Source organism: Pecten maximus, chromosome 3, assembly GCF_902652985.1.
Source record: "Pecten maximus chromosome 3, xPecMax1.1, whole genome shotgun sequence".
Taxonomy (NCBI): Eukaryota; Metazoa; Mollusca; class Bivalvia; order Pectinida; family Pectinidae; genus Pecten; species Pecten maximus.
Window position 1 is genome coordinate 32,324,794 of NC_047017.1, and position 27,986 is coordinate 32,352,779.

Consider the following 27,986-nt stretch of genomic DNA (forward strand, 5'->3'; position numbering starts at 1 on the left):
GAGCCGTATACATTGATATTACTATTGGCATTACGGTCTAATACCATGTACAAGCTCAGGAACACTACATTTAATGATAATGCTTACAGAACACTTTCCATGCACAGAAAACATACTTTCTTACACATTATACGTACCTATTATAAAACACAATGTTAAGTTATTGTGTACATGGCTAGGGTTTGACTCTCTCTATGCATGTGCGCACCTGTATGCTGTACTCCTACTATAAAATACATACGTCCGCGCGTGTGATGTCCTAGCTATTTGGATATATCTGAAACCACAGCACACGTAAACGCAAAGACATTTATGGTGAGAATGCGGTGTATGAGTGACAACTCGATACGTGACAGTATAGTCGGTGCTGTGTTTCTGAGGACGCTACATACACTGCCATTTGCACGTGACAGAGAATAATGCCGCCCTGTAAAAACGAAGATCTTGTTTAGCCATCGTGTCCCTGCAGTACATCTCCCAATTACTGTGACGCTTTTCGTTAATCGTATTGGGTACCCCGAGGAGAGGTCGGCTACACTGTTCCACTATTACTCTGTTGGAACTCTTAATGAAGGTTAAACTCGTCCTATTATTAAGCACAGGAGATGCGGATTACGTGAACTGGACCCCACTTAATGGACTATTTAGTTCCTTTTACCAGGAGTAGTCACTATCGTCGGACCACTCTAGGTTATAAACGTGTGGTTACGTGTTCACACAGTTTTAGATACATGGCCTGTTCATCAGTACATAAACACTTGGTCCAGTGGCTGACCAACACTGCGTTTACATGCAATATATTGCTGTATGTTGTTACCTGAATTGGTCACGTGGTATCGACGATAAAAAGTGCGGTTTGTGATGTACGAGTTAGTGGTTTGAAATGGATTTGACTGGCTACGTCATCATGTTGGTAAAGACAGAAGATGGGTTTGTTAAATTATATGGTGAGTACCACTTAATTGGTTGTAAATATCAGCTGTATCAATCAGTTATGTGCCTCTGACATGTCGGGGTAACCCTTATCACATTGTTTCCTGTTCACCATAATATACAGCATGTATTTCACGAGTATATTCTGTCACACGAGTGAAATATGTGACTGTAGGGGAACATTTTAATTTTCTCTTTGTCTAAGCGTCGAAAAAGCGCGGAAATCAGTAGCATAATGTTTTGGCGTCGTTTCCTTATGACATCACGCTTGACAACAAGACAGCGGCATTTTAAACATCAGTGTTTTTTTCTGCTCTCACCTGGAAAGTTTTGCTTGCAAATACTTAAGGATTGAACTGTCTTGATACGGCGTCTGCGGTCGACTTAAATGACAGAGATTTACAGACAAGCATAATCATAATAATGCCAGAGCTTTGCAGACAAAAGTCATTTTGCACGCTAGTGATATAAATGCCAGAGCTTTGCAGCAGCGCAATATGTTTGTCTGCTCTGGCATTTAAATCGACCATAGACACCATGTATCAAGAAAGTTTAATGTCATATTTACATTTTAGCGTATCTTTTAGAAAACATGTAAATAGAGATATAGTTTAAAATACCGCCTTACCGACAGCCCCGACATTTGGACTAAATCACGGGCGTCTGTGTTTATAGAAAAAAACCATTAGCCCCTACTCCTACTATATCAACAAGGTGTAAGGTTGCAGTACACAAATAGGATCACTTTTCACAAGGAGCGATTTTAAGTAAACCTTTGTGTTTACATACATTAATCAAAATCATGTAGTCTTAAAATGCATCATAATATAATGTTTTGTCAGTAGACTATCAATTTACGACTTAATGACACCAGGATAAACAGTTCAACGTGTTAAATGTTGTAACGTTGTTTACGGTTTCAAAATGGCACGTGCAAGGACTATGTGTTTTAACTTAAAAGGGAAAAAGACTAGAATGTAAATATTATCTTCTGAATACAAATTCGAAGATCATTCTTAAATAATGGCATTTTCACAAAGTATGCTCATTCGAAATGAACAGTATTGAAAAATAGTTCTTGATTAGTTTTGGGCACTGTCATTTGGAAAAACCGGAAGCGCTTTAATTGGTGACGTCGGTATTACAGAGGCCTTTGAATGACTTAATTGTGTCCATTCAGGCATTGTAATTATCAGTGACAGATGTTGACATACTGACAGCCAATGAAATGTATTGTTTCAGATAATGGTCTACATGTATACGTCTCTTTTATGTTGATGTGTACATAGCACATATTCTCAAATTGGATTTTATTTCGTATGGTCAATTTTTCATCGGGAATTTATTTCGTGGGTTTTCTTATACCACAAAATAAACGAAATTTTATGCTTTTACAGTACATTGTATTTGGGATTTACATCATTGCAGCACGTTAAGATCGGGTATCACTGAGTCCGAGTTGTCAATGCTGAAAATGAGCGTGTTCGAATCAAATTGAGATCTAGTTATGCTTCTATCTTCTTAGCGAGATAGTTTCTATGTTTATTTGGATCCACTAGATTTTAGGACCATTTTCCTTCAGTGAAGACTTGAGGGAGGATTGTCGTATATCCCTGATGTCGTAGACCAAGTCACGTAAGTTCTTCGAAGATATCTGCTCCTCCTTCCCCTCTGATTTTATCACCAGTGACAGTGACAATGGAAATGGAAGCTAGGACACTCTTACTGGAGTGAAGAAAATAGTTTCAGATCTCTCTTTCTAATGTCTCCAGTCCGCTTCAGAATACGGGAAACATAAAAAGTTCTTCTTGGATCATACTCGAGCTCATTCTCTCTTGTGGGAAAGGGTATCGTCTTCCCACGACCCGATCATCCTGTAGGGGAAGAGGCATCGGAATTTTCTCTTTTGTAACACAAGGCACCGGTCAATGTGGTCACAATGGGGCTTGCCATTGTCGCGGAAAAGCCAATGAAATTACTAGCTGACCAGGAAGGAGTTAATACTGTGCTGCTCAAAGACTTTCGTCGAAATGCTGAGGTCAGCATGCACACCTATCTTCTTCTTCAGATTGCATCAGAAGATGTCCTAGGCATTGCGACTTACCACCAACCTCGCTGATTCCAACAAGCTTGCGGGATCTCCTAGATATTTATGGAGACTTCATTGTTCATAATGTCTTCCATGGCGGAGAGTAAGAGCCGGCAATGACAGATATAACGGAGGATATTACGGCGTTCCAAACTCAATCTTGAAATGGTAACGTCTTTCAGTTTTATGTTTGTTCTTTCGACTCACAACATTATGCTATCGATTTCACAAGGTTGCTGTGTGTTGTCTTGTGGTACCTTATTAGACGTCAACATCTTTTTGACGATTCCTAATACTTGGCTAGTCATGAAGCTTTTGTTCTTGGTTGGGTTAATTTCGTCTAGAGAAAATATGTGATGGCTTCGTCTCTGGACTTCGTCATCCCTGGGAACACTCTCATTCAGCTTTCCAAGACGTTTCCGAAGATTTTTATCTCCATCTGTACTTGGTATCATGTGGTGAATAGTTGTGGTTTCAGTGTTCTGATTTTTTCAAATTCATGGTGGATAAGTTTCTTCTAGTTAGAATTCAGATCGTGCATATCCTAGAGTTAATTTTCAAACATGTTGGTTCTCTCTTTTGAAGGATTGACAGGCAATACTTTCCTGTGATGAATGAGTCTGTGCGTTTTGGATTAAAAATGGAACACTCACAACAAGTTTATTTTAGGGGTTTCTTTGTTCAGATTATAACTGTGAACACGATAGCAATTATGACAGATTTATAGAGAGTACGTCGACAGAGCTTGGGTCAAAGGTGGAGTGCTCAAAGAAAAAACTCTGAACACATCAGTGTTCTCAAAATGGGAACTCTATAGGAGGTCATGCGATCGAAAGTTGTCGATGTAGCTACATACTACCCCACGCATATCGCATTCTGGAGCTTCTTTTTACCAATTATTGCACATCTGAATGTTCTTGTAGATACTCATTTGTGTAATGGCATTCAGTCTTGAGATTTGCGATAGAGCTAATATTGACCTTTTCGGCTTTTCCTGGGACAAACAACTACTTATCTTCGTCTTTTTCTGTTTCGGAACCGAAGTCTTCGTAAGAGGATGGGCTGTCTTTGGATTGAGACGAAATGAATAACTACGGATTCTATTCACCTTAGCAGGCAGGTTTTGCCTCAGAGGTTCACAGCATTATTGATAATGCCGCAGTCGCCGATGCAGTCTTGGCTCCCAGATTTTCTGTCTCTTTGGTTTACAATCATTCGGGACAGCATGTTAGACGAAACCTCTTCGGCAGTCTCGATCGAGAGGGAGGTACTCGCCTACGGTAACCCCGTAACACAAGTGGAGGCTATCTCGATGGGGCTGATTCAGAAGAGCTGGTGACGTGTCTTTCCACTTCGTTAGCCTGGACCTCCATTGCCTTAGGACAAAACATCTAAGGGGATTTAATTATTGTTAAAATAGTTTTGATGACGCAGTACACATTACTTGTCAACGGTTGCTATGGAATATGAACGTAGTCTTAGTGGAGACATTTGCCTTCGTAATCACTAGTACTAAAGCTGTAAAGATTCCTGCACGTGGAACCAATAACGACGGCTGTGTATAGATCTCGTGTGGGCAGATGTGCTCTGCCCCACGCATACATTATATACATTGTCGTCTGTACGATGCCAATGGAGTCATTTCCGCTATACTGCATAATAAAACCGAAATGTACATGCTGGAATTCCCTCACTTAGTTCACAGTGGTTGTGGTCGTTAATCTGGTATTTAAGCGTACTTTATATATACAAAGTACGTAGTTTATCTGTAGAACACGAGTTTGTTTGTCGTTGTTTTAGAAATGGACAGGAAAGATCCCGACTGTGACAATGGGATACGACCGGAACTCGTAAAACAACCATAAAGAAAAACAAATATTCATCATGTGATTGTCATTAAGCTTTTAATCTAAATAATGAGATCGATCGGATTAGAAATACGCAATATATTGTCTCAGACGTCGCCACGGTTGTTTCCGAACTTTACACCAGTGATAAACTGAGCGTTCATTTGGTGTAAAGACAGTGAGATGACGACCCGTCTTATGTAACCCGCCACCACTCTCCTGTATACGGTATACAGACAGTGAGATGACGACCCGTCTTATGTAACCCGCCACCACTCTTCTGTATACGGTATAAAGGCAGTGAGATGACGACCCGTCTTATGTAACCCGCCACCACTCTCCTGTATACGGTATAAAGACAGTGAGATGACGACCCGTCTTATGTAACCCGCCACCACTCTCCTGTATACGGTGTAAAGACAGTGAGATGACGACCCGTCTTATGTAACCCGCCACCACTTTCCTGTATACGGTGTAAAGACAGTGAGATGACGACCCGTCTTATGTAACCCGCCACCACTCTCCTGTATACGGTGTAAAGACAGTGAGATGACGACCCGTCTTATGTAACCCGCCACCACTCTCCTGTATACGGTAGCGTCACGCGGTTTGGTTTAATGAAGAGGCGTCGTTGTAATGAGAACAGACAAGTTCGCCATGTAGAAAATCGTCCAAGGGCGTAATGTGATTTCTGGGTTCCTGAGGGATTACCGACGAAGCTTGCGTGACATCGATCCAGCTATTACACAATTAAAACTGTTACCTTCCGCAAACTTCGACAGGCCAGGTTATCTTTATGGTAAAACACCAACATACAGAGGACCGCTATTTAATTAAAAATGTAGTAACGGTATTTCTATTTGTAGTACAAATATAATTGTAACGGTCCTGTGATCAGAGAGGAATGGTATGTGTCATTTTGTAGTACATCTAGTATATATCCATACATGATCCTGTGGCCTGAGAGGATTTGGTTCACCTGAGACGAGGTCTCAAGTAACCTAGAATCAAATCGCCTTTTGTTCGTCGTCGTGCGTCGTTCTTCGTCCGTTCGTAAACAATTTACATTTTCGACTTCTTCTCAATAACCAAGAGGTCCACATACCGAATATTGGACATATAACATGTTGGGGTAAAGGGCTATCAAGATTGCTCAAATGAATGACCTTGACCGACAGTCAAGGTCATAGGGGTAAAATATACTAAATCTTTAAACGACTTCTCTTCATTAAGCTAGAAGTATAGATACCATATATTGGATATATAGCATGCTGAGGTGAAGGGTTATCAAGAGTGTTAAAATGTATTACCTTGACCTTCATTCAAGGTCACAGTGGTCAAATATGCTAAAATCTTAAATGCCATCTCACTAAGCAAGAGACCCAGAGACCTGATATGGGGCCTTGGAAACGCGTATAAATAAACCATTTCATTTTCCTATATTTATGTACTCTTGTTTATTGTCCAGGGTGAAATATTTTATTGTTGACTCTCATAATATGTACGAGCAGGTGTTATTATTATCTTATGTCACACAAAAAAATGTGCCTTTTCTCAGAGATTCCTGATGTTGCTACCTAATGCAAATTGTATGAGATAAAACCAATACCTGCTCAAAACAGCAGATAACTTTGCATAACGAAAAACCTCAATGGCACAAACTGATGATCTAGAGCTACATTCAAGACCATCAGACTCAAATATGCTGAAATCCTTGAAAAGTTTTCTTCTTGAGAACCATCACACTTAGAAACCTGATACTTGGCATGTAGCATGCTGGATTGAACGACATTGACCTCAAATTCAAGGTCACGGGAAGCAAGTCAACCAAAATTTATCAAAACCGTTAAGGCCCATGGACCTCTTGTTGTTATATGTAGATACAGAGTCACGTGATCTGAAAAAAGTATTCCATTATGCTGCGTTTACACTAGGCCACGATGTCACCGATCTCCACGATTTGAGAAAATCGTGATGAGCCCACGTGGAGGGTCGTGTTGGGTCGTGGAGGGTCGTGTTGGGTCGTGGAGGGTCGTGTTGGGTCGTAGAGGGTCGTGGAGGGTCGTGGAGGGTCGTGTTGGGTCGTAGAGGGTCGTGGAGGGTCGTGTTGGGTCGTGTTGGGTCGTGGTCGTGGAGGGTCGTGTTGGGTCGTGTTGGGGTCGTGTTGGGTCGTGGAGGGTCGTGGAGGGTCGTGGAGGGTCGTGTTGGGTCGTGGAGGGTCGTGGAGGGTCGTGGAGGGTCGTGTTGGGTCGTGTTGGGTCGTGGAGGGTCGTATTGGGTCGTGGAGGGTCGTGTTGGGTCGTGGAGGGTCGTGTTGGGTCGTGGAGGGTCGTGTTGGGTCGTGTTGGGTCGTGGAGGGTCGTGTTGGGTCGTGTGGTCGAATCATAGTGATCGCGTTAGAACTTGGCGGAATCGCGATGATCGTGAGGATCGTGGCAAAATTGTTGACTCAAAAATTTTGCCAGGATTATCTCGATTTGACGCCAAATCGTGGGACAGCGTGATAGAACGTGGGAATCGTATTAGAGCGTAGAGAGTAAGGGATCTTGATGCGCTATCGTAAGGGATCTTGGTAAATTCGGAAACACAATTCCTTCAAGTTTCATACACGTTCTTAAAAAGGAACGTTTCAATGGCGCAATGATGGTCGGCACAATACCCTGAAAAGAGCATAATGAAATCGATTTAAGGACATTCGATCTAGCCTTCTGGTTGACGGCCATTAAACAAAATGGCTTACCGAGTCTGATATCATGTTGTAATCTACTATTTCTGCACGTGTGTCAAGGCAAGGGGATGTTTGTAAATTAACTTCATCTAGCGAAGAAATATGACAAGTTAACATCCAAGCATGCATTTAATTTGCCAAATTACTATTGTCTATCGCGATGTCCATGTAGCAGTATTCGTTATATTCACATCTCGCCATTATGAATATTAATTTTGTGAGATCGGGTTTTAGCGTCACATCTCCTGGATTATCCTAAATAAATTACTACAAGTCTCATCAGGAATGTGTCTGAGGTCCGATTTTATCGTCACATCTTACCATTTCAAATGTCTGTGAGATCTGATTTCATTGTCTCATCTCACCACTAGGATTATCTGTGAAATCTAATTTTCGTCACATCCCACGATTAGAAATTTCTATGAAGTCTAATTTTATCGTCTCATCTCTTCTTTTCGAATATCTGTGAAATCTGATTTCATTGTCTCATCTCACCATTAGAAATATCAGTGAAATATATTTGTATCTTCACATCTCACAATTAGGAGTATCTTCGAAAGGAGATGTTGTAAGATGTATCTTTTGACATTTAGAAATATTGAGTTACTAAAAATTACTAATACCAAAAGTCTAAACCAGGGCACTAGATCAATGAACCTGGTGTGACAGCCCTGAGCGATTACAAACGCTTCACACGTGCGCTCAGTGTCGGTATGGATATATATTAAACCAACAGGAAATGTAACATTTTATTTGTTATAAAAAAATAATTTCTCTGACAGAGCACATCACCCCTGCCATCGGCTATATGCTGACTAAAAATATCGCTATTAATGAACGTCGTACGTTTGTACTGCGAACGTTCCGTGTCCTCGACTTGCCAATGTACATCTAGTTCCCTGAAAACACGGCGTAAATTTAACTAGTCGGCCAGCATTCAGAATCGGTCTGCATTTAGTAAGTCGGTGTACATTTATTATGCCGGTCAGCATTTAGTAGTCGACCAGCATTTACTAGTCGGTCTGCATTCAGTATGTAGGCCAGCATTTAGTAGTCGGTCTGCATTCAATATGTAGGCCAGCATTTAGTAGTCGGTCTGCATTTAGTATGTAGGCCAGCATTTAGTAGTCGGTCTGCATTTAGTATGTAGGCCAGCATTTAGTAGTCGGTCTGCATTCAGTATGTAGGCCAGCATTTAGTAGTCGGTCTGCATTCAGTATGTAGGCCAGCATTTAGTAGTCGGTCTGCATTCAATATGTAGGCCAGCATTTAGTATGTAGGCCAGCATTTAGTATGTAGGCCAGCATTTAGTAGTCGGTCTGCATTCAGTATGTAGGCCAGCATTTAGTAGTCGGTCTGCATTTAGTATGTAGGCCAGCATTTAGTAGTCGGTCTGCATTCAGTATGTAGGCCAGCATTTAGTAGTCGGTCTGCATTCAGTATGTAGGCCAGCATTTAATATGTAGATTTGCACTGAGTATGTCGACCTGCGTTTTGTAGTAGATCTGTATTTAGCATGTCGGTCAGAATTTAGTATATCGGCCTTTATTTAGTAGTCAGTTAGTATTAAGTGGTCGGTTAACATTTAGTACATGCAAACCTGCAGTGGTATGCCTGTATTAAGTATGTCGATGGAATTTATTCGTTGGTCTGTATACGTCAGTCTACATTTGGGAGTCGGCCTGCCTTTAGTATGTCGGCGGAAATTTTGAACCTATAATCTCATCGATACAGGAAAAATACATTGTAGTGTACATTCATTGTAAACTTTCGACGTGCATTTAGAAATATGTCACGTGCATAAAACGTGTCGGCGTGCTTTTCTTTGGTTTCGGTGTGACTTACGTGTCGACATGCCTTCAAAATTTCGGAATGTGTCGACAGGCCAAAGCGTAAACATGCGTTTAATGCTCAACGGAATCGTTTAAATAGGCAGGAGTGTATTTAATTAACCAACAAGTATGTCCCTTAGGAGGACAAACCCATTATCGTACAATTGGTCTGTCAGGCCGAAGGGTCATTATTCAAGATATGTTTATAAGAGATCTTATTTAAAGTTCATGAGATATCGTATACATTTGATAAGGTATCATATTTATCTTATATAATAAATAGGATATTACATAAAAGATACATAAAAGACATAAGCTTATTTATCATATACATACATGTATGTAGGATATCTTAGGAGCTTTGAAAATATTTCGATTAATTTTCTTTTTATTCGAAATCCAATGACAGTTTAACTATTACAACCTCGTTATCGCGGGAAATTCCATACCACCCTATGATAGCTGGATGTTGATGTAGAACAATGTGTGTTAATAACGGCTTCATTCTGATGTCAAATCACTACGTCATTAGCTTAGTTTTTGGGCATGACAAACTCCCAATTCCAGTGTGAGGAGATTTAGTTTTTCTCCTAGATTTGTACGGCGTTGGGGATTTATTTTCAACTCAATCACTAATTAAGCCACGTCACTCACAATGGACTCGTCTCCATCCTGACTTTTAACGTAAACAGAAAGGGACATGCATTTGCGGACTAATTTGCCAAAGAATGAAATTGTCGATAAAGAATTCAAATTAATTTGTTGTAATCTTTATTGGCATGAAACAAGAATAACCCCAAGCATTCGTGCTCGTGACTGCTCGTTGGCTCCTAATTTAGAGTTTCCAGTAATGTGTACTGTTAAGACACATTTCGTCATATATAGTATACGAACGGGATTCATACATTGGATTCCGGTTATATCACCATCCGGATAATGCGACTCTCCAGACTCGGAGTCAAAATTCCGTCTATCAGGACTCGGTCCATACAAATGTACTTGAATCAAATTGTGTGGCAGTCCGGATTCCGTATATTCCGAATTATCCGGAAGCTGTCATTGAGGGTTCCGGCTGTATCGTAATCCGGATCCTGCCTTGTAATGCGCTCCCCAGACTGCAACTTTTCTCTTTGAGGTATATTGACCTAAACTTGGCCATCATTAAAATCATCAATCATATATATATATGTGTGTTATTATGTATATTAACTGTATTGAATAAAATATGTCTAAATATCAATGGCCAATGAAAAGAAAAACCCATTTGATATGTACAGGTACTGTACATTGGAGCCCGTACCGACTAAAACAAAACCTAAAATCGACATATTATAGCTTGTTTAGCTTTATATATTTTATTTTTAAATACTTTATATACACATTATATTTTTGTTCCTTATCTATTCTTCTCCTTTCTATCTTCATCCCCGTCTTCGTTATAGTACAATATTAGTACAAATTATCTGTTGCGTGTCAAACTGTATATACACCCTTGTTACGGAAAGGACGTAAGTAAGTTGTATAACTTCTGTCCAATCCATTTGCTTTTATCTGCAATAAAATTGATTTAAATTAAACTGACCTTTATATCACATTCATATATTGTTATAGAACCCGTGGGTGGTATTGCCATGTCATTCATAAATTCATAAACTGACAAGGCCATTTAAAACAGACCATGCAATTATCATTGGGTGCTGCCCAATAGTTACATCCATCGCCAAATATTTCCTACAAATTACTTTTGTTTTACGACATAAATGATAAAAATGGATATCTGTGCCGCAATTACTCTTCCTGTGGAAATCAATAATTGTCAGCTCGGTGGAATAAACACTGTCAATGCAATTTCTCAATTAATTCGAATCAATCTCCTTTCCATAAAAAGTAAGTTGCCTGTAGCTGGTGTACTTCAGCTGAAGGACATTTCTATGTCGTCTTCTCTCACTGAGACAGATGTTTGTTGTAACTAGACGAAGCTAATTTTTAATTATTGATCAAATCATCTAGTCTGACTAGATGAACAGGGAAAAGCTTGCACATCACATTTATCTACACCGTAAAACAAGATATCGAGTATCGGCCATCAAAGTTTGGCCAGCTCAACTTAATAGTATGCTCGGTAACCATAGTTAAGTTTGGTCAGCTCCGCCTAGTAACAGGATCGGTAACCATATTAATGTTTGGTCAGCTCCGCCTGGTAACAGGATTGGTAACCATATTAATGTTTGGTCAGCTCCGCCTGGTAACAGGATCGGTAACCATATTAATGTTTGGTCAGCTCCGCCTGGTAACAGGATCGGTAACCATATCAATGTTTGGTCAGCTCCGCCTGGTAGCAGGGTCGGTAACCATGTCAAAGTTTGGTCAGCTCCGCCTAGTAACAGGATCGGTAACCATATTAATGTTTGGTCAGCTCCGCCTGGTTACAGGATCGGTAACCATATTAAAGTTTGGTCAGCTCCTCCTGGTAACAGGGTCGGTAACCATACTAAAGTTTGGTCAGTCCGCCTGGTAACAGGGTCGGTAACCATATTAAAGTTTGGTCAGTCCGCCTGGTAACAGGATCGGTAACCATATTAAAGTTTGGTCAGTCCGCCTGGTAACAGGGTCGGTAACCATATTAAAGTTTGGTCAGCTCCGCCTGGTAACAGGATCGGTAACCATATTAAAGTTTGGTCAGCTCCGCCTGGTAACAGGATCGGTAACCATATTAAAGTTTGGTCAGCTCCGCCTGGTAACAGGATCGGTAACCATATTAAAGTTTGGTCAGCTCCGCCTGGTAACAGGGTCGGTAACCATATTAAAGTTTGGTCAGCTCCGCCTGGTAACAGGGTCGGTAACCATATTAACGTTTGGTCAGTCCGCCGGGCACGGCAGTGTATATCATCCAGTACATTGCTGGTTTGGCGCGTTCCTTTCACTGTTACCAATTATAGAACGGACATTTCGTGTTACATTTCTTGTTTCTATGACCATGACAGTGTGCCATACCGAACTCCCGACTGGCTATAAGTACACATCTCTCCTGTCACGTGGCTTTGTTCGGGTCTGAATAGCACCAATGAATCAGTTTGAAGAGGAGAAAATGTGACTAGCGCATTCATGCGAGGTCGTGTTTGATGGAATCGTGCTTCCCCTGGCGTCTCCGAGATGATGCTCCTCCATTTCTGAATGACCTACAAGGCACTACTTCGTTAGAACCACCCTCAGGTCAATAACCTCGTTTAACCTTAATAATCAATTATCTGTTCCTCAAATCCATAACATCGTAAGAACAACTCTCAATAACTAATAACCTGCCCATCAGGTCCATAACCTCGTTAGTACCACTCTCATTAACTAAAATGTAATTACCTGTCCCTCGGGTCCATAACCTCGTTAGAACCACCCTCAATAACTACAATGTAATAACCTGCCCATCGGGTCCATAACCTCGTTAGAACCACTCTCAATAACTACAGTGTAATAACCTGTTACTCAGGCCCATAACCTCGTTATAACCACTCTCATTAACTAAAATGTAATAACCTGTTACTCAGGCCCATAACCTCGTTATAACCACTCTCAATAACTACAGTGTAATAACCTGTTACTCAGGCCCATAACCTCGTTATAACCACTCTCATTAACTAAAATGTAATAACCTGTTACTCAGGCCCATAACCTCGTTATAACCACTCTCAATAACTACAGTGTAATAACCTGTTACTCAGGTCCATAACCTCGTTATAACCACTCTCATTAACTAAAATGTAATAACCTGTTACTCAGGCCCATAACCTCGTTATAACCACTCTCAATAACTACAGTGTAATAACCTGTTACTCAGGTCCATAACCTCGTTAGAACCACTCTCGATAACTACAGTGTAATAACCTGCCCATCAGGTCCATAACCTCGTTAGAACTACTCTCGATAACTACAGTGTAATAACCTGCCCATCAGGTCCATAACCTCGTTAGAACCACTCTCAATAACTACAATGTAATTACCTGTCCCTCAGGTCCATAACCTCGTTAGAACCACTCTCATTAACTAAAATGTAATAACCTGTTACTCAGGTCCATAACCTCGTTAGAACCACTCTCGATAACTACAGTGTAATAACCTGCCCATCAGGTCCATAACCTCGTTATAACCACTCTCAATAACTACAGTGTAACAACCTGTTACTCAGGTCGATAACCTCGTTAGAACCACCCTCAATAACTACAATGTAATGACCTGCTCATCAGGTCCATAACCTCGTTAGAACCACCCTCAATAACTACAGTGTAATAACCTGTTACTCAGGCCCATAACCTCGTTATAACCACTCTCATTAACTTAAATGTAATAACCTGATACTCAGGCCCATAACCTCGTTATAACCACTCTCAATAACTACAATGTAATACCTGCCCATCAGGTCCATAACCTCGTTAGAACCACTCTCAATAACTACAATGTAATAACCTGTCCCTCGGGTCCATAACCTCGTTAGAACCACTCTCAATAACTACAGTGTAATAACCTGTTACTCAGGCCCATAACCTCGTTAGAACCACCCTCAATAACTACAGTGTAATAACCTGCCCATCAGGTCCATAACCTCGTTAGAACCACTCTCAATAACTACAATGTAATAACCTGTCCCTCGGGTCCATAACCTCGTTAAAACCACTCTCAATAAGTACAGTGTAATAACCTGTTACTCAGGCCCATAACCTGGTTATAACCACTCTCATTAACTAAAATGTAATTACATGTCCCTCGGGTCCATAACCTCGTTAGAACCACCCTCAATAACTACAATGTAATAACCTGTTACTCAGGCTCATAACCTCGTTATAACCACTCTCAATAACTAAAATGTAATAACCTGCCCATCAGGTCCATAACCTCGTTATAACCACTCTCAATAACTACAATGTAATTACCTGTCCATCAGGTCCATAACCTCGTTATAACCACTCTCAATAACTACAATGTAATTACCTGTCCATCAGGTCCATAACCTTGTTAGAACCACTATCGATAACTACAGTGTAATAACCTGTCCATCAGGTCCATAACCTCGTTAGAACTACTCTCGATAACTACAATGTAATTACCTGTCCATCAGGTTCATGACGTCTTAGAACCACTCTCCATAAACGTATTGCCTGTCCCTCCGGCCAGTTTGCACAAATGACCTTTGGTTTTCGATTCCTCCACAGAGGGCACGATCTTGGTTTGGTAGAGGTCAAACACTAGGGTCTGTTTAATGTATTTAATTCCTGTGTTTAGTTTGGTAGAGGTCAAACACTTGGGTCTGTTTAATGTATTTAATTCCTGTGGTTGGTTTGGTAGAGGTCAAACAGTAGGGTCTGTTTAATGTATTTAATTCCTGTGGTTGGTTTGGTAGAGGTCAAACACTTGGATTTGTTTAATGTATTTGATTCCTGTGGTTGGTTTGGTAGAGGTCAAACACTTGGATTTGTTTAATGCATTTGATTCCTGTGGTTGGTTTGGTAGAGGTCAAACACTTGGATTTGTTTAATGTATTTGATTCCTGTGGTTGGTTTGGTAGAGGTCAAACACTTGGATTTGTTTAATGTATTTGATTCCTGTGGTTGGTTTGGTAGAGGTCAGACACTTGGATTTGTTTAATGCATTTGATTCCTGTGGTTGGTTTGGTAGAGGTCAGACACTTGGATTTGTTTAATGCATTTGATTCCTGTGGTTGGTTTGGTAGAGGTCAAACACTAGGGTCTGTTTAATGTATTTAATTCCTGTGGAATTAGTAAGCAAAATAACCACGGGGAAACCCTTTCAGAAATACACACTATGTGGTTAAAAAGTTTTGGAAACGGAAAAGAATGCAATTTAGAACATAGTAGATATCTTCATTAATAAATATGAAAATCGTGAAACATTCACATTTTCTGATACATCTATCAATCCGTCCATGCGACAAGGACAGTTCGTTGTTGTTGTTTTTTATTTTCGAGTTTGGGATAGTAACAGGGATTACTCTTATCAGAACGAAATGGCCTGAATGACCGAATTATCAAACAGCATATCATTCTTGTGCTGTGCGCCTATCAAACATTTATGTTAACTATTGATTTACAGCGAATGTTACATTTTCCTGTTGATTGTGAAATTTAAGGACACTTAAGGTTCATGTAAATGGCAGTGATAATTTCACGAGCCTATCAATCACTATTCTGGTAAAATTAAACAGACGTTACTTGTTAGTCTATTGTTATAGTATTTTGTATTTATAGTAGCAAAGCTATAACCATGGGTCTTGTTGACATGTAATTTGAATTTAAAATCTAATTTTCAGGAGAACACAGTAAGCTCACGGTGTGGATAACGTATATTGCACAAAAACACATGTCGTTATGCCACCATGTGTATTTCAAGGTCAAAAGAGATCAATGCCTTTGCATTTATAAGGTCATATTCGGTCAAACAAATGTTTACACTACCTACTATAGACAGCATAACGGCATAGTTATTTTGTACTGTGTTCTCCCGAGACTCCCGAAATTAGCAGGCAGCTTAACAAATTAAATGTCAACACCAAGATACATGGTTAACAATGATAAATACTAACAATTGATCTAGTTACTTCTGTTCAATTCCACCAAAGTACAGGATGGTACAATATCACTGGGATTGCTATTTAGATTACCCATCAAGTACATCATTTACACACGCTTATTGAGAAGATGTGTGTAGTTCTTGATACAGAGAATATAATGCATAATTTATTGTCTCAAATGCAAATCACAATGGATCTCGCTACCTGTCTATCTGAACTATAAAGACAAAACAGGCGGTAGGTTATGAACCTAGACCCCATTATACAGTGGCCAGTCCTGGTCCAACAAGACCTACACATGTATCCACAATGTACAGGTCTGTGATTCAACACGTCCATACTATAAATCTGCTGACAGTGGAATGAACACTGATCTGGTACATTTGTATTGTAGCAATATATTCATGTCATTATAATGTAGTCTGTTGACTTTGTATTGCTGGCATTTTCGGAGGAGGAGTTTAGAGCAGGAAGAGTCATCTCCCTTTTACTGTTTTTCAGGCTCCCCGGCTGATCGGTCTGAGTTAGAAATTGGAGACGAAATCTTAGAAGTCAACGGTAAAAATCTAGACCACAGCACTCACGCTGATATCATCTCTTTTATTCATTCGGTAAGTACGCTGCCATTGCAGGTAACCACCATGTCTTTACTTGTCTACCAGGTAACCACCATTTTTTCATTCACCTAACAGGAAACCACCATACCTTCACTCACCTAACAGGAAACCACCATACCTTCACTCACCTGACAGGTAACCACCATACCTTCACTCACCTAACAGGTAACCACCATACCTTCACTCACCTGACAGGTAACCACCATACCTTCACTCACCTAACAGGTAACCACCATACCTTCACTCACCTAACAGGTAACCAACATACCTTCACTCACCTAACAGGTAACCAACATACCTTCACTCACCAAACAGATAACCACCATACCTTCACTCACCTAACAGGTAACCACAATACTTTCACTCACCTAACAGGTAACCACCATACCTTCACTCACCTAACAGGTAACCAACATACCTTCACTCACCTAACAGGTAACCAACATACCTTCACTCACCAAACAGATAACCACCATACCTTCACTCACCTAACAGGTAACCACAATACTTTCACTCACCTAACAGGTAACAGCCATACATTCACTCACCTAACAGGTAGCCATCATACTTTCACTCACCTAACAGGTAACCACCATACTTTCACTCACCTTACAGGTAACCACCATACTTTCACTCACCTAACAGGTAACCACCATATTTTCACTCACCTTACAGGTAACCACCATACTTTCCCTCACCTAACAGGTAACCACCATACTTTCACTCACCTAACAGGTAACCAACATACCTTCACTCACCAAACAGATAACCACCATACCTTCACTCACCTAACAGGTAACCACCATACTTTCACTCACCTAACAGGTAACAGCCATACATTCACTCACCTAACAGGTAGCCATCATACTTTCACTCACCTAACAGGTAACCACCATACTTTCACTCACCTAACAGGTAACCACCATACTTTCACTCACCTTACAGGTAGCCACCATACTTTCACTCACCTAACAGGTAACCACCATACCTTCACTCACCTGACAGGTAACCACCATACCTTCACTCACCTGACAGGTAACCACCATACCTTCACTCACCTGACAGGTAACCACCATACCTTCACTCACCTGACAGGTAACCACCATACCTTCACTCGCCTAACAGGTAACCAATATACCTTCACTCACATAACAGGTAACCACCATACCTTCACTCGCCTAACAGGTAACCAATATACCTTCACTCACCTAACAGGTTAACACCATACTTTCACTCACCTAACAGGTAACCACCATACTTTCACTCACCTAACAGGTAACAGCCATACCTTCACTCACCTGACAGGTAACCACCATACTTTCACTCACCTAACAGGTAACCACCATACTTTCACTCACCTTACAGGTAACCACCATACTTTCACTCACCTAACAGGTAACCACCATACTTTCACTCACCTTACAGGTAGCCACCATACTTTCACTCACCTAACAGGTAACCACCATACTTTCACTCACCTTACAGGTAACAACCATACCTTCACTCACCTAGTAGATAACTTGCAGTACTGTACATACCTTCACTTACTCGACAGGTAAAATACTACTGTACTGTACATACCTTCACTCACCTAACAGGTAACCATCTCTCATGTAGCCATACATACGACAACTTCATCTGTTCAGCCATCTTTTAAATATTACCTCAATAATAAATCTAGTTGTGCTCATTCCTATTTTTGAAATTGTCATTAATACAATGTGTTTGACTTAGATAAAATCAGAGGCGTGTCATAGAGTAGTTACGGTAATGAAGTGCCTGACAACTCGTGCCACAAAGTACTTGACTAATAGGAGTTACTTCCCTTGATATACGATTGGTTTATCTTTCAATTATTTTTATTGGAAAACGTTTACATGTCAGAAATATTGAATTACTGCACAATACCATCAACACGCTACAGCTCGTCAAACAATAAATGTGCATAGTGTACAGTTTTCTAAATTAAAACAAACAAACATAAAACCTCTACAATATATAAATCTGGAGGAGATACATTCAGTAATCACAAGAAACAAGTTACGAGGATCTCGTTATTTTAAGTCGAATATTCGCCATGGTAAAATAAATGTAGTCTGGAGCTTGTATATTGACAACATGTATAAACAGTGTAACAGTGAAAGGCAAACAGCAGATTTTATTATAAAATACCTGTCGATAGATACGCTGGAAGGACTTTGATAAACAGACTTAGTAATTAGTCTGTACAAAATTTGGCACTAAAACAACTAAATCTGTAAAACTTAACAACAACAAAAAACAACAAACAAACAAAAAGTCCAGAGGATAGGCGATCGGGACAGCCGTTTGGTACTTGACTTAATATTATGATAATAATAGATGACATATTACAGATGTATGCTGTTATATCTACAAACGATATCACAAATATATATACATTATTGTATATCACAGTAGGTAAATTAAAATTCATGTAGAAAAACGGGCATGCAAAACAAAGTCAGGTTGTGAGTATGCTCAATGTGTCCTGATAAAAATGTAAAAATAAATATTTATGACAATTTATTAGAACTAAGAAATATGATTTCCAAACCAAAGAGTCAAGCAGTCTCCATGTTGGTCACTAGGGTTAAGGACGCCAGTGGTGTACACGATGGACTATATTGACGGACTTAAATATATCTTAGATATAAGTCCGTGCTAATACCTTAAATTATACTCTCCATTCGGGACACAATATAACCCTTCCTGAGTATCCACTACAGACTTAGTTTCACGTCATTGCCAAGTTTTCTTCTTCGACTTTTTGATATCAACTTTATTTTTTAACAAAAAAAACAACAACAAAAACACACACACAAACCAAAACAAAAACAAAACAAAAAACAAAACTAACAAACATGTTTTATTATCAGAAAATGCTATTGATTTTTTTTTTTTTTTTAATCAAGAAATGAAGTTTTGATATCAATCGTTTTGATAGATTTACTATTTGAAGCTTCTTCATTTTTTGTTCATTATTTTTCATATCGAATGTTTTATTGTTGTTCAATGGGGCTGTTTTGGCTATGTTAGCTGATCGATGAAGTGTGCTATGCCTAACAGAGTCACTGTGATCGGTGGTCGTTACATGCCCATTATGCCTCTTACTCTTATGTTTCCTGCTACCAGTTACACCCAGCTGTGCTTCCGTAAACAGCGACGATAACCATACACAAAAATAAATGAAACTCAACAGGCATAAACAATCGAATTTTTGACAAGATTCTGCCATGGGCACACGTTCCTTCCTTTATGCATGTTTACGATTTGCAATGACATAGGTGGCTCGATATTCATTGACCCAGAAAAGTTCACCGAAGGGCGGCCATGTTGAATTGCTGGCATATTTATATGCTGGTCCGTTGGAGGTCTATCCACTACTGAACGGTTTTTAATCGTTTTAGAAGTGTCATGTAGGACTAACTTTTGTATTTTGACATAAAAGGTAAGTTGCTCGAGTTTATATTGGGAATTCGCCGCTGAAAACGGACTGTTTGATACCTGTAAACCACTGTTGAAAAGTTGGTATCGATTGTAAAGGTGTGTTTTTACCTGTGCTGTGTATTCCGTCCGGTGTGTATTTGAAGTTTTACCCATTGCTCCAGGAATCACATATCAACAACTAAACAAATATTAGATACGTGTGTTTTACTTAACTTTGAATTTTCATAAATCATATATATCACGTGAATCTGGTGATTTGACGGATTTGTTTTATTTGGCGTTTCCGATTTCGACAGGATGACACATTCCTTATTTCCGGAAACTGTCCAGGTGATTGTAAGGTGTGCATTAATTGTATGACATAGAGTAAGATGACTCCCTTGCAGATTTGGAATGCAGAAAAATACCTGGATGAATATATAGATATATACGTAAATCTAATTTAGTAATTAGTTATTTGATTTTGTCTGATTTAATATCATTTGACAGAATTACGTAAAATAGTTAATAGTGATTGAAATGCCAATGTTTATTGTCATTACATCTGTTGATTTGAATCATAAATTAGTCAATTGGCATACAGCAATGCAATTTAGAATACTGATTTATTTTGTACGTGTTTTATATGACAGAACATTTATAAACAAAGTGCAGTTGTAACTTATATACCTAATCTATAATCAGGACATAATATATAATGATAGTGTGACAAAAAAAATCAAACCTAGGTCTATTTGCTTACTAGAGCACTACAGTACCACTAATAAGGCTAAAGAGGAATTAGTCGAGTTGGCTTGTACTACATACCCCTTGCAGAATAGAGACTCGTAAAGTTTCAAGTGGTAACAGCGCTACCGGTGCTTTTGGAGAAAGGCTAAATGTAGAAAATATTTTTGTCATGATCAATACTTCACAGGTCTCTAACAACATGTAGAGTTGAGAGATAAACCACCTTATTTTGATTACTAACTGTGGCTAGCGGGAATTCTCAAAGTGTGAGAGGTCTCTAGTTCGAACCCAAGAACTGGCAGGGTATTTTTTTATTGCTCTTTCCTGAAACAGATTATATATGCACCTACGAAGCAGATCATTACTTAATTTGCTTGGGTTTTAACTCAGGACCGCTGGCTTATTTAATGTTTAACTGAGAGCTGATATACCATGGTATATCAAGTGATAATAAGAGATAGTTGTTGGGATGTATTGTTTGTTTCATGGGCTTATCGTCCCGTGGACAGCCATAGTCATTTTAAGGAAAGACTCAATTAAGTTCCTTGTAGTAGCTGGTGGCAGGCAACCTCAATGAACAACATGAAAGAAGTGATACAATACCACTGCAGTATTTATTCAATTTCCTTGATGCTATACTTTGCAATACTTCACTTCTGGCTATGGTGTTTTAATTAGGACCCTTCCAAGCAAGGTAGTTTCTGGGTCCCCTGTTGGACACAAATCAAACCAGTCTGGAAACTGGTACTTACTGGTCTCTGAAGCTTTAATGGAAACTGGTACTTACTGGTCTCTGAAGCTTTAATGGAAACTGGTACTTACTGGTCTCTGAAGCTTTAATGGAAACTGGTACTTACTGGTCTCTGAAGCTTTAATACGATTGTGGTAATTGAGGACATTGTATACATTATTGTAAAAGTGAAGAGTATAGATGACAATACTAGCTGAGGCTAGCTGGAGTTTCCTCTTAACCTACTGGCAGCACGTCGGAGCTCGAGGTTTACCTTTAGAGTATAATGTAAGAGGTCGCTATAAGTTTGAGGCCCAGCACGGACAGGGTATTTATCATTAATTACTCTATTACATTTATTATAAAAGGTGCAGATTACGTATTTTCAATACAATTTTACATTCCATATCATATTTGTATACAATACCACAATTTTGCACTGAAATCAATTGCATGTTTTATATATAGAGGACATTGAATGGTTTCCCGTTTAATATAACATATATTTCACGAGTATGACAGAATATCAATATTTTTCACGAGTGAAAAATATCGAAATATTCTGTCATACGAGTGAAAAATATGTTATATTTGACGGGAAACCATTCAATTTTCTTTTTATTGCATTTCATCAACTTAAAAAACAAAATCAAAAACATCGAAAAATTAATAGTGTCAGAAAGTGCGGGAATCAGTAATGACGTCATCTCTTTGTGACGTTACTCCACGTCAACTTGACGGCGCCATTTTGAAAGGACTGATCAACACAATATTTAAGAGTTTTCTGCTGTTATAGGAGAATCTGTGCATGAATAACTAACATCAAGTGAGTATTTTATCAAAAACTAGTCTAAAAATTTCAGAAATACAGCAAAATAACCCATTTATCTATCTCCGCTTCGACTGGAAAAATCGGCAAGTTTCAACGAGGTGAATACAAAGGTCCGCTCTGATTGGTCAAAAACAGAAAACCTTATATTTTCACTGCAAAATCTTATATTTTCACTGCTCATCGCTGCAGTGAAAATGTAAGTTTTATTAGTTAAGTTAAGTATTATATTTCACTGGCAAAAATGCAATAAATTGAAATATTGATAAAGAATTAAAAGAACCTTACTTTTATTAAAACTATTTTTAAAAAAGTGCAACAACAGCATGGGAAGTATCAGCAAATGCTATAAGCTGCTGAAGTTTATATGAAACTCCCTTACATTATGTGTAGAATGGTAATTTGTTCTACTATCAATACCCTACAGGATATATATATGTATACTTACTCCAACTAGAAATTGTGTGTGTAGTTATTTGGTACACTGTGGGAGTAGGTGGTTTATTATGAAATTAATGATTATCACAATTCTTCCCCAAGTAAAGTGATCTAATAGTTTACAGACATGGTTCCCTAATTGCTGTAATAGTTTAGTCATAGAATTCCTGTCGGATAAAAGAATTCCTTTATATGTATGTGACCTTGGCTTACAGAAAAAGCTGACAAGTATTCCATGCCTTATTAGATAAAAGCCCAATTCATTTAAAGTATGCTGTGCCAGGTGTACAATGTCTGAAGAATGATCAAGTTTCTAAATATGAGGCTATTACATTCACTAACCAACAGACCAATTGAATGAGGTAGCAATTGGATGAGGTAATTTCATATAGAACAGGAAATTTAATTATTTCAATGTCATAGGCAGGCCTTTAGGAGAACGTTATTTTCTAAACAAAATTAGATGTTTAAATATAGATGTTTACATTAATATTGATGATTTGAAGTGAAACAAAATTACAGGGTCCAAAATTACAGGTAGTAAATAGGAATTCGAAACTTACGCCAGAGTAATGAATGGGAATTTCATAAAAGTAAATGGGAATTCCAAAATAACATGGGAGTAAACGAGAATTCCCACATAACCATGGGGAGTAAGTGAATATCCAAATTACAATAGGGAGTAAATGGTAATTCCAAAAATTACAATGGGGAGTAAGTATGAATTTCCAAATTACAGGGGAGTAAATGGGAATTCCAAATTAAAATTGGGAGTAAATGGGAATTCCAAATTACAGGGGAGTAAATTGGAATTCCAAATTACAAGGGAGTAAATGGGAATTCCAAATTACAATGGGGAGTAAATGGGAATTCCAAATTACTGGGGAGTAAATTGGAATTCCAAATTACAATGGGGAGTAAATGGGAATTCCAAATTACAATTGGGAGTAAATGGGAATTCCAAATTACAGGGGAGTAAATTGGAATTCCAAATTACAGGGGAGTAAATGGGAATTCCAAATTACAATGGGGAGTAAATGGGAATTCCAAATTACAAGAGAGTAAATGGGAATTCCAAATTACAGGGGAGTAAATGGGAATTCCAAAATTGAAACATTTCATCAGTGTTAAAACAAAACATTAATCTGTTTTTTTTAGATTGATGATATGACCAGAAACAGATTTTTTGACACACATTGACTATAAGATTAATTGTGGATTGGGTTTGTATCATACATATCTAGATGTATATTGTTTACAAATATACGCTACACTCATCCCAGTCACATTCACAGGTTTTATAATTAGGCTTACATTCAAGTGTGCATAGGTGTACATTTGTTATTCATCGATAGCCACAAAGATGTTTGTTTTATGTCAAATTTAACAAATTTAGTTACTTGTAAACTAGAGATAATTGTATATTTTTAGAATACTTAACTCCTTATAAGCTTATTATAAACCTCAGTTGTTTTTGTTCACCCCTTACCTGTACAGATAACTCTGTTTTACACCTGGCTACACAGGTATATACTGTGAGTCACTATAGGTGATGTAGTGGGGATTGTTGTTTGTGTGACAGTAAGGACTTCCCATCACCAATCTTATTGCTATATATAATGTGTTATCTGGTGTTCCATCACTGGTCAAACATAGTCACACATGAATGGAGGAGCAAGGTGGCCACTGAGGGATGATCAAGTGGTACTGGACAGGGTCATGGACTTCAGATAAAACCAATAGCAGGTCCTACGTACGTCCTACGTACACAGAAGGCAGTAAAATGTGTGTAATTAACGCTGGTTCGTAGGGATACACAAGGTACACGTGATTTTAGCTGGTTCACACATACATGCAGGGTGGGAGGAGAGGGAAGGGAAGGGGGCACAGCTAGATATATACTATATTACCCTGTAAAGTTTGAACAAGGTATTAAAATGCATGAGCAGGGATCATTTCGTAGGGGGCTATATGGGGCCATTTGCCCACCATTTTCCTGAATGACCCATATGATTCAGAAAAATCCTTCAAATTTCTGTAAATACCCCATAAATTATATTACAGATAGTTCTTTTTCTTGAAAATGACCCGATCCATTTAGTAACCCAAAATAATCCCTGATGAGTATTGATTTGCAATGCACTATACTTCTTGAGGGATGAAATAATGAGGAGCTGTGTTATACATGGTCCAGTAGCTATAGTCAGTCACACATTGACCTCTGACCTGACCTCCTAGCTCTTTCCCCCAAGGCTATATCTGTGTACAGATACCAGTACTAGTAGTGTTCTCATTGTTCAACTACCTGTAGCGATGTAGATCTGACCAGTGACATACTGGTTGTGATGACAGGTGTACATGTAAAGAGACTTTCCCAGACTCGGGTATTACCTACAGACTGTATATTACCTGTGACGAGATACAGGTGTACTACATAACAATGAACACAGGTAATATGTTACTTTTTATGTTGTCCTATAGACCATAACACTACACAGGTACAGGTGTATTTGGCTGTCCCAGCCTACTGGTCAAACTGTCCAGGTAACACAACTGCACATTAATGATCGTAGTAGCATGTATATGTGCCATATTTACGATCATTAGGTATGATCAATTAGTCCATGTATATTCCAATGTCATAGAAAAACACCTGTACACCTATCAACTATCAAAGTGTCAGTGTTTATCTGTGCACCCAGCATGGACATGTTAGATACAGCATGCATGTCATGTAAGCATAAAAGACTGGCATATAAAGATGTTTGCCTTTTAAACTAAACCCTTATTTTTCTACAATAAAAAATGGGATGGATATCAGATATGTACTGACACACAAATCCCTGAAATCAGCTATGTACTGACACACAAATCTCTGAAATCAGATTGATGTATCTTAGAAACTTACAAAATAACTATTTATTTTCTTGATTACTTGATTGATAACTTAATATTTACTTACTAAATGCTTTATATATTTTATTATTAAATTAAATCATAATCCATCTGTCGAAGGAATTCATTTCCTCGAATCACATTCATGAGTCATACACCTGACCAACAAAGGCTTGTTCCTGCATGTATACGTATATAAGTGCCAGTGGTTTATTCACTTGTCAATTTGAAAAAAAAGATACATGCATATTTACGGTACATATACTTCATAATCAATCAAAAGCAACTTTCCTGTCACTATAAATCTTTCCTGGATTTATAGACCATTCTAAATCTAAGACAAAAATTTTACCTGAATAAAGAGATTTTTATAAAAAAAAAAATAGGACAGAAAATTGACATTGGTTTTCAGAATAGAATCAATTGAAAGCAAAAAGCTGTTTTGATTAAGTAAAAGCAGGTTGATAGATTTTTTTGAAGCAAAGGTCATGAATTTATTCTTAATTATTTGAAAAAAATGGTTTGTATTTCTTTGAAAAGAAATTATAAAACATGTAATGAATTTATTTTTTTTCATTTCAGTGTATAAAGACAAAGTGTATTCGTCTGAGGGTGAAACGTAAACCAAAAGGGAGGAAAGTTGGTAAGTCATATAGGCGAGATATTTATATCAATGTCTGATCAAGAAGTATTTTGTATGATGTGTGTTTCAGTATTTAGTCATGCTATATAGCTATAACACCATTAAATTATGGGTTCGAGGGACATAGGAAGATATTGGTAAGCAAGAAGTTACCAATGAGTTAGAGCTGGATGGTCATTGCACACTTCTCATTATTTGACTCTGTCATTTCCTGGTAATTAAAAGACTAAACAGAAAGGGCTTAGGGAACTGTGACGAACAAACTACAAGAGTTGTCCGCCTCCTAAGACGGCCATGTGAGGTTATAATTAGGGTACTTTTACAATGAGAAAATATCATAGTAAATACATACATTTGTATATACATGTATATAACAGTATATAATACATATGAACATATATAGGAATGTTAGATAGAACCTGTGCATGTGGATCTGAGAATCCTTATAGACATTTAGTACACACTAAATGGAGGGTCATTCTACAGCAAAGGTAAGATATATGAAATGTCACTTAAAGCTAAAATATTGATCATGGGAAGGAAATTAAGATCATGTTGTTGGGGTGAGTTAATACACACTTTTCAGATTTTTATGATTTATTATCTTTCAACAGGTGAGTAAGACAATATACATGTATTTTACAGGTATGACTTAAGTGTCTGGTGACCTAACTGTTAACTGGTACGATCACTTCCTGGTTGAGTGTAGGCTTACTCAGTCTACTACTAAAACAATATACATTTATTATATTATTATGTGTAATATAGTTGAGGTATGATAATACCGTATTTATTCTAATAAACCCCCCCGGGGGCGTGAAATTTTTCCAGGGGGGGGGGGGGGGGGGGGCGTTTAATGGAGATCGGTTGAGCGTAAGACTAGTAAGCCAGAGGTCCCGGGTTCGATCCCTAGCGGAGGCAGTGATTTAAATTTAATTTATCATGCGCTCTGTTACATTGGCGCCCATGTAGGGACCCGGGGGAAATACTCAGCCTTGCTCCACAAGCATCGCTGTTACCCCTGGAAACTCAAGGACAAGTTCTTTCCTGGAGGGGGAGTATGTAACCCTGGTAAATACTAGCCGCAATATACCGCTCGGCTAGAGAGATCTTCTCTTTAGCTCGATCGGTTGAGCGTAAGACTAGTAAGCCAGAGGTCCCGGGTTCGATCCCTAGCGGAGGCAGTGATTTAAATTTAATTTATCATGCGCTCTGTTACATAAGTGACAAACATTTTGACACCTGGCTATGAAATTGCAATTACATACCACGGTAAGTTCTTTTTCTCGAATTGAGGAATTTTTCTTTCCAAAAAAAAGGGGGGGGGGGGGGCGTTTTTTAGGGTGGGGGCGTTTATTAGAATAAATACGGTATATCATAAATACTTTTAGTAAATGACAAGTAAATGTCTCGCTCATCTTTGTTCAATAATGTATAGTGATATATTATATTTCATATTTCAAGTTTAAAATATGTAAATCATGATCAGATGTACATCATTGTACAGTTCATTATCAGTGCCACAAATATTTACCAAAGTTTCCACTTTAATTGGTCACTGTATATAAATGTGTCACAAGCTGTGTATAAATTTCATCTTGTTTTCACTGTATATATTTTATATAACAATG

At 38.5% G+C, this 27,986-nt stretch overlaps 1 protein-coding gene across 4 annotated transcripts in view; it reads left to right on the top strand.

The window, feature by feature from the left end:
* The first annotated feature begins 791 nt into the window (after window positions 1-791).
* The window catches only part of LOC117323923 (MAGUK p55 subfamily member 5-like), a 59,651-nt gene continuing 32,456 nt past the window's right edge, over window positions 792-27,986 (top strand). For 3 of the 4 annotated variants that reach the window (XR_004531862.1, XR_004531863.1, XM_033879456.1), the window contains exons 1-3: window positions 792-947; window positions 16,508-16,617; window positions 26,295-26,355. Coding sequence is in view for 1 of the 4 variants with exons in the window: in XM_033879456.1 (XP_033735347.1) it covers window positions 884-947; window positions 16,508-16,617; window positions 26,295-26,355 (235 nt within the window). In the remaining 3 variants the exon portion in view is untranslated. Of the gene's footprint in view, window positions 948-16,507; window positions 16,618-19,965; window positions 20,093-26,294; window positions 26,356-27,986 lie in introns of those variants that run through there. The other variant, XM_033879457.1, reaches the window with a different exon arrangement.